The 13,954-nt window shown below is 49.8% G+C and overlaps 1 protein-coding gene across 4 annotated transcripts in view; it reads right to left on the reverse strand.

Moving 5' to 3' along the window:
• Positions 1–13,954, reverse strand: part of MTMR4 (myotubularin related protein 4) — a 28,097-nt gene that overhangs the window by 11,421 nt on the left and 2,722 nt on the right. For 3 of the 4 annotated variants that reach the window (XM_017539763.2, XM_017539765.2, XM_017539767.2), the window contains exons 2-15: positions 13,819–13,857; positions 10,049–10,138; positions 9,575–9,691; positions 8,623–8,705; positions 6,048–6,208; positions 5,835–5,931; positions 5,527–5,640; positions 4,504–4,697; positions 4,124–4,252; positions 3,170–3,281; positions 2,476–2,671; positions 2,004–2,189; positions 1,751–1,921; positions 1,447–1,601 (exon numbers count right to left, since the gene is read on the reverse strand). In XM_017539763.2, the coding sequence (XP_017395252.1) occupies positions 1,447–1,601; positions 1,751–1,921; positions 2,004–2,189; positions 2,476–2,671; positions 3,170–3,281; positions 4,124–4,252; positions 4,504–4,697; positions 5,527–5,640; positions 5,835–5,931; positions 6,048–6,208; positions 8,623–8,705; positions 9,575–9,691; positions 10,049–10,138; positions 13,819–13,821 (1,808 nt within the window). In that variant the 5' untranslated portion in view covers positions 13,822–13,857. Of the gene's footprint in view, positions 1–1,446; positions 1,602–1,750; positions 1,922–2,003; positions 2,190–2,475; positions 2,672–3,169; positions 3,282–4,123; positions 4,253–4,503; positions 4,698–5,526; positions 5,641–5,834; positions 5,932–6,047; positions 6,209–8,622; positions 8,706–9,574; positions 9,692–10,048; positions 10,139–11,571; positions 11,874–13,818; positions 13,858–13,954 lie in introns of those variants that run through there. The other variant, XM_037742455.1, reaches the window with a different exon arrangement.

The following is a 13,954-nucleotide window of genomic DNA, read 5'->3' on the forward strand; positions in this document are numbered from 1 at the left end:
GTGCCACCACGCCCAGCTAATTTTTGTATTTTTTAGAGACGGGGTTTTACCATGTTGGCCAGGCTGGTCTCAAACTCCTGACCTCAGGTGATCCACCCACCTCGGCCTCCCAAAGTGCTGGGATTACAGGCATGAGCCACCATGCCTGACCTGTATTTTACAATTTAAAAAAAAGTTATATAAATAAGGATGTCACTAAAGCACTCCCTGTATGATTAAAAAAAAAAAAAATGGAAATTACATAAATGATGAATAGTAATCTGGCTACATAAATTTTTGACTACTCTGAACCCAATAAAAACAAGAAAGGAGCTTTATATGTGCTGTTATGAGAAGACAATCTAATACAAAGTGGGAAAAACAATTTGCAAAATATGCAAAAAAGTAAAAAGGGCATGTAAAAATATTCTGATTTTGTTTTTAAAAAATGTTTCCATATCAGCGCGTGAGAGTGTGGATTTGTCTATATAGAGGTAAACATCTGGAAAGACACGTGCCAAGCATTAACGGTGGACACCTGTCAGGACAAGGATCTTAAGGAGAGATTTTCATTTTCTACTTTTATATCATTTTGACTATTTTTTTAAAAAACAAGAAACAATGTACTACTCTCATAATTTAACCAACCCTCATTTCACTTCCCCCTGAACATTCAGCCAGAAAATAACTAATTTTATGTCTCCCCTTTAAATTCTGGCCTTTTTCTGAGGGAGTAACATAAAGGCCATCTTCCTGCTGGGAACCCATTTCGCTGAGAGTCAGATGTTTCTGGAAGCTAATGCTGGATACAACAAAGGTTGCTACTAATATAGCAAGCTCCCCATTCCCTGTACCAGTGAACAAAAATCAAGAGCATTCTCACAAACCTTCCTAAAATAGTACTTTCTGTTTTGTTCTCTCCCATGCTTGGGTTTATCACACAGGGTGATAGCAGCTCCTCCAGGAAAGAAAGTATCCAACCTTATCTTCAGAGGACCTTGAAAACAGAGTACACTCCAGGCTAGCTACCAGTGCTGGGCCAAGTTTTTCCTGCAAATTACTCAAGAAGTTGCTTTTAAATATCTCAGAAAGAAGCCAGGCACAGTGGCTCACGTCTGTAATCCCAGCACTTTGGGAGGCTGAGGTGGGTGGATCATCTGAGGTCAGGAGTTCGAGATCAGCCTGGCCGACATGGGGAAACCCCCATCTCCACTAAAAATACAAAAAATTGGCTGGGCACGGCGCTGGGCTCCTGTAATCCCAGCTACTCAGGAGGCTGAGGCAGGAGAATAGCTTGAACCCAGGAAGTGGAGGTTGCAGTGAGCCACTGCACTCCAGCCTGGGCGACAGAGCAAGATTCCGTCTCAAAAAAGAAAAAAAAAGAAAGAGAACAACATTTAGATGAGATAGGAAGCAGTTACTGCCTTCCTAGTGGAGAGAGGAGAAAGGAAGAAGGGCTTTTCTTACCTGTCCAGAGAGCGGCCAGAGAACTCCTGGCTCTGGGCCACTGGGGAAAGGTAAAGATCCATGCTTTCCTCCCCAAGTGTGCATGGAGATGATGCTGGCAGATAAACAGCTGTCCAGAGGTGCAGGGCCCGGACATGACACACAGGATGCAGGACCTGGGGAAGCAGCTCAATACTAGTGCTTTGTGAAGAGTTCCTGATCCCTTTTTTCTCTAAACCTTTGACTCTGTATTTTCCCTACTGATTCAGCCCCTTCTCCCTATAGGTTTCTAAATAGCACCTATGAGAAAAGGGCTCAGACTCACCATGTCTGAGCCGGGAGTGTAGAGGAAGTTATGAAAGTTTTTATTGCCAGCTCGAAGGAGTGCCCACACAGAGCAGGTCCGCTTGTAGATGTTGCGCTTCTCTCGCTCACAGGGGTTGTTGGCCAGGAATGTGCCGTACAGGCAGGAGTATGTGTGTTGCACCAGTTTTACCTGGAAGGCAGAGAGAGCTTGCACTTGGAGTCCTGAGGCTGACATTCCCCACTTCCTCCTTGTCGCAGGGTTTAGGGCTTACCAGGAATGCTTCATTAAATTCAAACAGGCAGGGGAACTGCTTAAGTAACTGATGAACAGAATCGAGCCACTGGAGGAACACAGGGCATTGTTCATTTTGGTCCTCCACATTCTCTTGGTGGCCACAGCGATCTCCAAACTTGTGCCCAAAATCTAGCCAGTCCGATTCCACTAAAACTTGGAAGCCCTGCAAAAAAAGAAACTGTTCAAACATAGGGCTTCTCAGGAAATGCTGATATGCTACCCTCCTGGGAACTGCCCAAAACAGGGAGCAGGCAGCTTCAAAGAAAAATAGGACTGGACCTAGAGGAGAACTCAAAGCCACCAATTTTCCAAGCATTTGGGAATTGAAAAAAAGAAAAAAAGAGCCACCAATGTCCTCTACTGAAATATCCCCAGGACAGATCCAAAGGGCTCAATACCTTCCCTCCTCCCACATTCCCTCTGACTTCCCACCCAATTCGTCTCAATACCTCCAACGTCCTGTAATACGGGTCCAGTAATATTTTGGCCAGGGATACGATCTGCGGTGTGCGGTCCCAGCCATCTGAGCAGTGTACCAGCACAGGCCGGCCTTCCCGGTCTACGGTATTAGCCACCAGCACAGCTGCTTTTAGCATCACCGACAAGTGCTGCAGCCATTTGGTACTCTCTAGTGCCGACAACCAGCTACACAAGAGCAGAAATCAAGTCGGTCACCAAGGGTGCTGAGGCCACAACAGTCTCTCCACCACCCACAGCCAGCCGCACCCAACGAAGTCCGCAGTGAGAACTGAAACCAAGAGGTCCATCCCGTGGCCTTTTGGCCAAGAGGTATCTAGCAGGAAGGTAGGGAAGACAGGACCTGCAGCACATAAGAGCTTCTGAGGATCAGAAGAGGAACTGAGAAGCATCACATGCACACTCAGCCATTTCCTCTTCCCAGTTCTCTGTGTTCTTTGAGTAGAACAACTGATCCAAACAAAAGGAATCCAATGTCCTGTGACCACACCAAAGTGTTGGCTGAGAAGTGGAAGAGTTCTTGGAACTAGCCCATGGCACCCAGCTCCACCCAGGGCCTCAGATCTCCTGCTCTCCAAACATCTCATCTCCCCATATAATCTCCCAAGAAGCAGAGGTATTGGGTAAGGAATGAGACTGGAGGGAACGCGAGCAGGGAACACCTACTTGCTAGGATCCGGCATCTGGCTACACACAGCCCGGAGATACTGAAAGCTGTTCCGGATGGCATGGATGTTGGCCATTCCCATGAACACGACCTCACAGTTGGGATAGTACTCTGTAGACATGACAGGAGAGTGAGACATAAAAGCGAGTCCTGGGAACAGGCATCCAGGACAAGAGTGGCCCTGATGGACAAAGCTTCCCTGGAGGACAGAGAACTCCAGGATGGGAACTAAATACAATCTTGAAATCGGAATCACGCTTGTATTTCTGGAGACTCAGGTGCCATATACTAGTAATAGTAGCAGTAATGACCGATGATAGTAGTACTTAGAAAGACAATATATAATAAATTCTCAATAAACAGTAGCAGCTCTGTGCCAATAATTTTATATAATACAACTTCTTTTTCTTTTTTGAGACAGGGTCTCATGGTCACCCAGGCTGGAGTGCAGTGGCACAATATCAGCTCAGTGCAACTTCTGCCTCCCAGGGTCAAGCGATTCTCATGCCTCAGTCTCCTGAGTGGTTGGGATGGGACCACAGGCGTGCACCACCACGCCCAGCTAATTTTTTGTGTTTTTGGTAGAGACAGGGTTTCGTCATATTGTCCAGGCTGGTCTCGAACTCCTAAGCTCAAGCGATCCACCCGCCTCCGCCTCCCAAAGTGTTGGGATTACAGGCACGAGCCACCGTGCCTGGCCTACATATGCAACTTCTAATCATCCCAACAATTTTGCAAGGTTTGTAACATCCCCTTCTTATAGAAGAGAAAATAAAGCTTGGACAGATTAAGCAATTTCAGCATAGTCGTCACCATAGCTAGTAGGTAGCAAAGTAGTGATTCCAAGCCAGTTTGTTTGGGTTCTTTCCACTATACAATGGGCCCACAACCCCCTCCTCACTAAAGCCATCCAGAGCACAGGCTGGCTGCAAACACTGGCATAACAGCAATACCTTCACATTCACAGCCTCCACCCTTGGCCCGGTTAGCCACTGCTGCCGTGTAGGATCGTGCATCCAGGATCAGCAGCTTCTGGGGGGCTGCTGTGCTCTCCACTCCAGAGCATGCGGTCAGAGAGGAATCTAAACACACAGCAGGGAGGAGCCCCTGAGTCAGCCAGCCACCCATCCTCCCACTGGCCCTCTGGTACTCCCTCTCAGAAGGCAGAACATGAAACTAGAGACCCCTCACACCCCACAGCTTCCAACAAGGCAGGACCCCAGCACCCTGTGTGCTGTCATCTTCCCAGACTCTCACTGGGGACTCCCTGGGAGCCAATGAAGTGGTGGGGGGGGGCCTGCTCCCTGGGAGGCTAGCATCAACCACACCTTACCAAAGTCAGCATCACACGCCTCGCTGGTATCATTCCCGATGCTGAGGGAGCCCCCATTGGCCCTTGTCCCTGGGTCCAGGGCACAGGCTTTAGCAATGGACGTGACCAGGTACTCATCATCAGCATTGCGCCAGCCCCACCAGCTGATCTCCGGCTGGCTGCAGCGGGCGATAACAGCCCCATTGCGCAAGTGTCTAACAAAACAGAAAAAACCGTAATGCCCTTGGCATTCGAAGCCTCCAGCAGCCTACCTCAGGGAACGGTTAGACCAAAGTCTCTAGAGTCAGCAGGGGCTACCAACTCATCCAGGTCATAAGAGCAACCAAAAGCCCCAACATCACTAGTGGGCTTCACAGTTCACAAAGCACCATCACACATATTTCCTCAAATGGGCTCTGTATGCTCAAGGTGACCTTGACTCATCAAATCGCACAGCAGCTGCTCCAGGTACAGACACCCAGCAGGAGAACAAGGCCTGGCTGAGCCAAGAACAGGAACAATTCCAAACTTCATGGTTACTCCCTGTCTCACTCTATTTTAGCTACAATATTCTAGTGCAGGCATCAGCAAACATTTTCAGTAAAAAACCAGACAACAAATTTTTGGCTTTGTGGGTCACAACCAGTTTCTGTCATATATTCTTATGTTTGCTTTTTTATTTAAATAACTCTTTAAAAATGTAAAAACCACTCACAGCTTACAAGCCGTTTTATATAATAGGTTATAATCCAGATTTGGTCTGCAGGCCAGTTTGCCAACCCCCGTACTAATGCAGTGTTTTACACACACACACACACACACACACACACACACGCACACACCACTCTAAAAAAGGATGAATAAACTTCCTAATAGCCTTATTCTTAGGAGAAAAAACTAAGATAGTTTTTGTTTTAAAATTATTTCATACTTCCCCATAGAGTGTCAATTCCCAGTCAATCAGGTTACCCAAAACCTCCAATTTTGACTCTTTCCTCGTTGCATAAGAAACGGCCTACCTACTCCCCAGCCCCATTGCCTCACCTATACACAACCACGGGGATCCGCTTCCAGGAGCGGAAGGAAGCCACGTTCTCCAGCTCTTTGTCAGTGATCCACACAGGAACCAGCAGCTTCTGGGGGTAACTGGGGCACAATCTGAGAAGAGACCAGATGGGAGTCACCGAACTGGGTCTAAGACATGTGATGACAAGATTCCTGGGGATGGCTTTGTGGGAAGAAAAACCGGCAGCCTTCCTCCCTCACAGACTCAGGAGCTGTGCCCACCATGCTTTATCCAAACATGGAAGTGGTGTGGTGTGGAAGGTGTTTTGGTCCCCCAACCCTCTCACTTGTAGTTGCTGTTGATGTGTGAGACTCTCCAGACATTCTGCAGGTCAAAGCCCATCCTCACGAGCTCCGCCTCCTGCCGACATCGTATGTGCTCACCTGCAACAGAGCCCCCATGGCAGTTAGCTTCCCAGAGCACCAATGTGCAGGGGTGGAGGAGGGATGAGAACCAAGGGGTAAGAAGCAGCCTCCCAAAGCAAACAGACTGGCCTCACCTGGCTGACACAAGTGAGTGTGCTGGTCCTCCTCGGTCAGCCCCAGGCACCAAGCATGGTAGGCAAAGGCAAAGAGGTCCTCAGGCTTGGCAGGTCTTGCTGTGGCTCGGCTTAGCCGTGAGAGCCACTCTTGGCACTGCTTGAAAGTGGAGAAGTGGCACCTGCCAGGCAAGAAGCCACAGGCCTGGATGAGGCAAAGTGCAGCTGTGCCATGGGGCTATCAGGGTCAAAAGCCACAGGACGGCTGTGAGGAGAGGAGGCTGCAAAGCAGCAGGTAAGGCAGTGGGGACCCAGAGTAGGGGAACCAGGGACACTGGCCAAGACCCAACAGAAGTTGTCTCTTGCGATAATTCTCTTCCCAAGAACTCCTGTATTTGAGGCATATTTATTCTCTCAGCTGGGGCCCTACCATCTCTCATATGAAATCTACATGCTACCACATGGCTCTGAACATCTGCACTCCTTGTCCCCACCCTAACAGACCAGTGTTATCTCCCATGACTCCCTAACTCAAACCTTCTGCTTCAGGTGGGAAGTCCTGCTCACATCCTTCCCATCTCCTTGGTTTTTATCTTCCGCTTGATAATGTCTCCTCTCTGCCTAGCCATATCCTACTGATGCTTTGAAGATAGTTTTAATCTCGCTTCTTCCTTAAAGCCTTCCTAAACAACTCTATTCCAGAAACTCCTTCCTCTCTTGATTCTTAATGTGCTTGGAATAAATAAATATATATATCTTTTTTTTGGAGACAGGATCTTGTTCTTGCTCTGTCATGCAGGCTGGAATATAGTAGTATGATCAAGCTCCCTGCAGCCTTGACCTCCTGGGTTGAGGTGCACCATAATTGTGCACCACCACATCTGGCTAACTTTTTAAATTTTTGTAGATACGGGGTCTCTCTACATTGCCCAGGCTAATCTTGAACTCCTGGGCTCAGGCAATCCTCCCACCTCAGCCTCCCAAAGTCCTGGGATTACAGGTGTGTGCCACCATGCCTGGCCTGCTTGGAGTACTAAGCAACATATCTTTCCATAGCATATTGCCACATGTTAAGTCTTCTTCCAGAAGCTAGACTTTAGCCTCCTTGAAGGGAAAGGCAATGTGAATGCTCCTTCTAAATCCCCCATAGACCTGAGCACATGGTAGGCTCTAAACTGGTTATCCTTTTAATGAACCTCAGAGTCACCCCAGATTCCTTTCTTTCATTTCCAATCTGTGAGCAAATCTTCTCATCTCCACTTTCAAACTACACCCAGAATCTGACTGCTTCTCACCACTTCGGCTGCCACCGCCTCAGGCAGGTTGCCATGATCTCTCACCTGGGTAACCGCAACAGCTTCCTAACTAGCCTCCCAGTTTCTGCTTTTGCTCTTGCCCCCATTCTCTTTCATCTAGTCTCAATATAGCAGCCAGCATGACCCTATGAAACATTAATCAGATCACATCACTCTTCTGCTCAAAATCCTCCAGTGATTTCTCTGTTTTGTCAGAGTAAAAGCCAGTCATCATGACACCCAAACTGTCTGACACCCCACTTTGCTCTCAGATCTTATAACCCACCACCCTCACCCACATGCCCTCTACTCCAGCCACACCAGCCTCCCTGCCAGTGTTCCAGTGTGCAGGTACACGCCCACCTCAGGGCCTTTCCACTTGCCATTCTCTCTCTCTGGCACATTCTTCCCCAAAATACCCACAAGGTCACTTTCTTCAGGTCTTGACTCAAATGCCACCTTTTTGGTGCAGCTTCTCTGATCACTTTTGTTTTGTTTTGAGATAGGGTCTCACTCTGTCACCCAGGCTGGAGGACAGTGATGTAATCACAGCTCACTGCACCTTCCACCTCTCAGGCTCAAGTGATCCTCCCATCTCAGCCTTTTGAGTAGCTGGGACTACAGGCCTATATCACCACACCTGGCTAATTTTTTCTGCTTTTAGTAGAGACAAGGTCTTGCCATGTTGCCCATGCTGATCTTGAACTCCTAAGCTGAAGCGACCCTTCCACCTTAGCCTCCCGAAGTGCTGGGATTACAGGCGTATACTGCCCTGATTACTGTATTTTACAATCTTCGCCCTCACAGCACTCCATATTCCCTTTCCCTGCTTTATTTTTTTCCTTTGCACTTATTATCATTTCACAAATTTTACCTATTACTTACTGATGGTATCTCCTCATTGGGATGTAAGCTCTCTAAGAAGAGGAAATTTTGTCTATTTGTTCCTTGCTGTATCCCCAGGACTTAAAACAGTCTAGCATTGAGTGGGGTATTCAATACATGTATATCAAATGAATAAATAAATAAACCAACAATAATGTGAGTGCTCTGTGCCAGATATTGTCCTCAGTGCTTTCACAAACATTATCTCACATAATCCTTCCAATGACTCCATGAACTAAGCATTACCCCCATTTTTTCAGGTCAAGATCCCAACCCAGAACATGGTCTTCACCTTTTCCTCTAACTGGGGAAAGTGAGGCAGGATCCTTCCTCTCTTGCACCAGAGAAACCCTGCAGCACAGAGATCTGGATGAGACTAGGGTCAGAGGACCTGAGTGAGGCCCTGTGGTTCTCACCTGACCACTTTGGAGTCCTTGCAGGAAATTTGTAACTGGAACATATCACGGCTCTCCACACTGTCAATCATCCGGAGGGGGACCTTTAGAGGAAGGGCAAACTAAAGCTCAGACCCTTCACTGGGCACCACTCCTTACCCTCACCCCAGCCTAGGCACTGATGTATCAATAGCAGGAAGGAAACTGACATTTACTGAGGGCCTGTTAAGCACCTGGTAACTGGACAAAGTCCTCTGCATATGTGATCCCAATAACCCTGCAGGGCAGGTGTTTTCAGCCCATATCATTGAAGAGAAAAATCAGCCTCAGTTAGGTGACTTGACCACGGTCACCCAGCCGGTGAGTGGCAATGCAAGAAAAGAGCCCAGGTTTGGCTGACTCCAAAGCCTGTGCTCTTCCAACAATGCCACCATGCTCCTTAGAAGGGCCAGTGATCAAATAATGGAAAGACAGGAGAAAAGAGAATGAGCCAGAAACAGAGCTATAGCTAGGAAAATAAGGCCGGAAAACATGAGGTCCGAGAGAAAGAGAAGGGAGCCCCAACTTTTTATATATTTTTTATTTTTTGAGGCGTTTTCTCACTCTGTCACCCAGGCTGGAGTGCAGTGGCACAATCTCAGCTCACTGCAACGTCTGACTCCTGGGTTCAAGCAATTCCTGTACCTCAGTCTCCCAAGTAGTTGGAGCTACAGGTGCGCATCACCAAGCCCGGCTAATTTTTGTATTTTTAGTAGAAACAGAGTTTACTATGTTGGCCAGGCTGGTCTTGAACTCCTGACCTCAAGTGATCTGCCTGCCTTGGCCTCCCAAAGTGCTGGGATTACAGGCATAAGCCACCACGCCCAGCCTCCAACTTTTTTAAAGACATGATCAAGGAGAGCTTTGGAATAATCCCACCTTGAACTTCACAGGGATTTTAGCTTAGGGGTAGGAGAACAATACAGAAACTCACGTTGATGACAGAGTCCTTGAATTTGATATGCAGCCGGTAGTTAGAGATGGCAATGAGGGCATCGGCTGCCCGGCCCAGGAACTCTACTCCCTCACCCTGCAGCACTGTGAAGGGGATCTGTCAAGGGGCAGAGAAACCCTCAGTCCAGAAATGAGGGACCGCCTCATCCTCCTCTACAGCCCCTGCTCTGTGGAACCCCCTCTGGAAAAGCTCTGGAAATAGTGGACCAAGGCAGGAGAGGAGAGTACTCTTCACAGTGAGAGCACCAGGCAACAGCTGTAGAGGAAAGCTGTCTTTCCTTCCCTGGGGCCAACAGCTCCAGGATACACAGACAAACCCTCCTCCTCCAGAGACCACAGAGCAGGAAGCCAGAGCTCCGGTACCAGATCCCCTTGAAGATATTTGGGGGAAGGGAGGATGTTTTTTTAACTGGGCAGGAAGCTCCATCTACCCTGGCCCCCAACTCCTCCTTACCTGAAGATTCTCCTCCTCCTTCACTAGTTCCTTGGGGGGGAACAGATCCTTGGCTTGGATGTACTCCAGGCTGGGGGGCCCCTCCTCACCCTGTAGGAAGGCCACAGTTCTAAGTCACCAAGCTCTGCTTAGCCCATGAGGTTCATTCTGCTCCCCTCCCCCACCAAGAAATCCACAGACAACCACACACACACCTCTAAAGGTTCTGGTCACCAGAGGAGGGAAAAGAGATCTGCCTTGGTTGGAGACAGGTAAGGGTGAAATGGAGAGAGTACTCACGCCTATTAAGCCTAAGGAAAGAGTGAGGCCCCAGGAGGAATTGGGAACCTGCACTCTTCAAAGAGGGACTCTCCTATGCAACCAACATTTCAAAAATGGAGGAGAGAAAACTAAGAAAAAGAAAGACTCTTTTCCTTAGACCCATGTAAGGGTAAGGCAGGAATGGGGATGGGAGAGTGCTGTCCTGAGGAAAAGGAGCCAGATGTGGCAGCTGGTTATAGGGAGGAAGGAAATCAGGCCCCTGTAGCCACTGAAGCTTCAATCTGGTGGGTGAGGGAGACAAAGAGGAGTGGGTGGGGGGATTCAGTCCCACGCCTCTAGAGGGCCTTCACTGATGCTTTCAAAAGGAAGATGTGTTTGGGAGCTGGGCTTATCTTCTTGTTAGGCCCACACTGCTGACAAGCCCCCATTACCTGCCAAGTAACCTGCGCTGCCTGCTAATCAGAGGGGAATTCCTGAGGAATACCCACGGCAAGAAGAAGGAACTCCCCGCCCAACCACCAGGGAGGGGACCCGAGGGGATCCACGGGCCTTGGAGGAGCCAGGAGACCCAAGGACAGCCAGGGGAGAGAGAGAGAGGAGGCCTGGCAGACACCCACGGGGAAGGGGGGGACAGCTGAGAGGACAGATGGGGGAAGCTGGGAAGGAGCATCAGCCAGCGCGGGAGGAGGGGAGGACCGGGGATGATGCAGAGGTAAGGAACCCTGCAGAGGCAGGGAAGATGGAGAAGAGAGGCTGTCTGGGGACAGTCAAGGAGAAAAGGCTGGCATGTCAGGTGAGGGATGGAGTGGTGGAAGAGAGAAGGGACTGGAGCCCCAAGCCAGCTCACAGAACATCCCGCGCTCCCTGACCAGCCCCCCTAACATCCCACGCAGCCTACTGGCCACATCCCACATCCCCAAGCAAGGATACAGCGGGTGGGACCAAGATGGAGAGGCGGAGGTAAAGGGATGTACCCCCGCAGGGCGGGGCCTGGAGATCTGCAGTCAAGGGCAGTGGCTGCGGGGCCGGGATGGACCACAGAATTTCCATTCCTGGCCTTCGACCATCCCCGGCACCCAAAGATTGAAGCCAGTCCAAGAAATAAAAGAGTTAACCCACCATCCCTGCCACTAAACGTTCGGGGTCGGGCCAGGGGCCTTGGGAAGGGGGATGGGCTGAAATCGAGGGCTGACCCTGGGCAAGGCTGTGGGCGCAAGCAAGCGTTGGTCTCCTAGGCACCCAAAGGCAGGGTGAGCACTTACGAAGCAGCTAAGCATGGAGCAGGAGACGCGGGCGGTCAGGCTCATGGTCACGGGCGGTCTGGGCCAGCGCACATGCCCCCGGAGCCGCTGCGCTGCCCGCCAGCCCCGGGCGCCCGCTGCATCCCGGCTGCAGGGACCGCCAGGTGCAGCCGCGGTGGCCAGGAGGTGAGGGCGCTGGTGGCGGGCCCTCAGCACAGCTCCCGCACGCCTCTCCCCTCCTTTTCACAATGGAGCTGGCCCAGCTCCGCCCTCCAGCACGAGCACGGAAGGGAGGGGAGCTGGGCGAGGGGAGAGCCCGGGACGCGGCAGGAAGGCGGAGGCAGGGGCGGGGCGGCTCCGCGAGCCCCACCCACAGCCTCAGGCTCCTCCCTCCCCGCGGACCCTGGGCCTTGTCCGAGGGCGTACTCCACTCCAGGGACCTTTAGGGGCTTTCAGGAATCTGGGCTGTGGGACCGCCCAGACAGACGGCTTGGAACAGAAAACAAGACCGCCTACATCTTCTCATTTACCTTTTTCCCAGGTGGGCCACCCCATGCCCCCTTAGAAACCCATCCGCATGCCCTCTCCTCCTCTCTAAGTTCACCCGACACCTGCTCTGGATCCCAAGGTGGAGCTCACCTACCCACAACCCATTTGCTTCCTCCTTTCACTCCAAAACCACTATCCACCATGCCCCTGCCCATCAGGGTCCTTCAATCCTGTGACTTGGCTAAACCCTTCTTTCCCCTTAGAATGGTGCCAGGTTAGTCATTCCACGCTCCTGGAAAGGGAAATGAGCTTTTTATTCCAATACCCCTACCAAATCCAACTCCTTCAGCTCCATCTCTCCCTTGTTTCACATTCTGATCTCTGGGTAAGAAAGTCCTTCTTCAAGGAGAAAGGATTTCTTAGTCTGGGAAGGAGAAGAGCTGGAAGTATGGACCACAGAAGTTATACAAAAATGAAACTTGAAACTCAGGAGCAGGGGAGTAGAGAGAGTTGGGTAGAGGGCCAAGGAATAAGGAGCAGGAAGAAGGAGCTCAAAATATCACCAAGAGTCACAGAGGGAGCTTGCTGGAACCCCAAACTTCCTGCACCTGGTAACTTTCAGACACCAGGGATTTTGTCTCGTCTGGGGAAGAAGGGAGGAATGAAAGAAAACCTGACATTTTATTAAGCATCTGCAATGAGTCAGGCAGTTTCTAACATTATCTCACTAAAACTTTTCAACCCCTCAAGAAGTAAACCTTATCCTGTCTTACTGGTGAAACTTAAGCTTAGAGAGAAAGTATACAATTTACCTAAGTGGTGTGCTAGGATTTGAAATTAAATGAAGCTGACTCTGAAGCCAATGCTCTTTTCACGGTATCCCAGAAGAGAAAAGAGGAGCAATCTCTTCATGGGGGCCCAAACCAGCAGGCTTTCTGAGGAGAGACCGAACCAATAATGCACACACCAAATCCACATGTCTATGGAAGGAAGGGAGGGAAGGAGGAAATCCTCTCATCTACTGAATTCCTTAACCTGCCGCTAAGCACAAGGGACACCTAAAAGAAACTGAAGAGATACCACCAGGTTAAGGGCCTCCTCTGAGCCAGGGCCTACAGCTCTCTAGGCCTTTCCCATCTCACTGCCTCCTCCTAGCTCTCAGGAATTATGGTGTTCCCTAGACTTGGGGTGAGAGAAGGGCAGTTACAATTAATGGAAAATTCACAGGATCATTGTAAACTACCTCTAGTGATATTCTGGGCACCCTGAAGATGCTATCCTGATAGATATTCAGTCAGCTGTCACCTGTAGTGGCTTAACAGCAGCACCCTGGAGCTGGAGAAGCCCCACAGTTTTGGTGGAGTCACTCCTGATATAGCATCCACAATATTCAAAGGACCCACCAGAAGTCCAAGGATCCTGAGATAAAGAAGGCCTGGCTTTTCAGACCAGAACACAGAGATCCTACCGGGGACGCAAGAAAAATAGAGGAGGGCTGTTATGAAGGGTTAATAGAGCCAGTGTGGGCAGGTAGTGTGAGGAAAGTGTGAGGCATAGCACATGCAGAAAAAGATTTCTAGAAGCTTCCAGTCCCAGTGCTGAATACTGGCTAGTGTTTTGCAATCTGAAGAAACCCTAATTTATCTCCAGGGCAGATGAACCTGTTTAGGAGCTGAACAGGGTAGCCTGGAGCTCAAGGTCTAGGAGAGGTGGGGCAGCTTCACAGAGAAAGACGCAGGGATTACAGAAAACACAATGGCCTGAGGAAAGAGTACTCACCATTCTACCGTGGCAAGGGTCCTGGCTGCCTGCTTCTCACTGTAAGAAGACAGAGGAACATAAAAGTAAAGAGCCCCATCAACATTACCATAGAATCAACAAATGCTACCCATCTACCTCTGACCTTCTCTACAAC

Source organism: Cebus imitator, unplaced genomic scaffold (assembly GCF_001604975.1).
Source record: "Cebus imitator isolate Cc_AM_T3 unplaced genomic scaffold, Cebus_imitator-1.0 Scaffold121, whole genome shotgun sequence".
In the NCBI taxonomy this organism is placed as follows: domain Eukaryota; kingdom Metazoa; phylum Chordata; class Mammalia; order Primates; family Cebidae; genus Cebus; species Cebus imitator.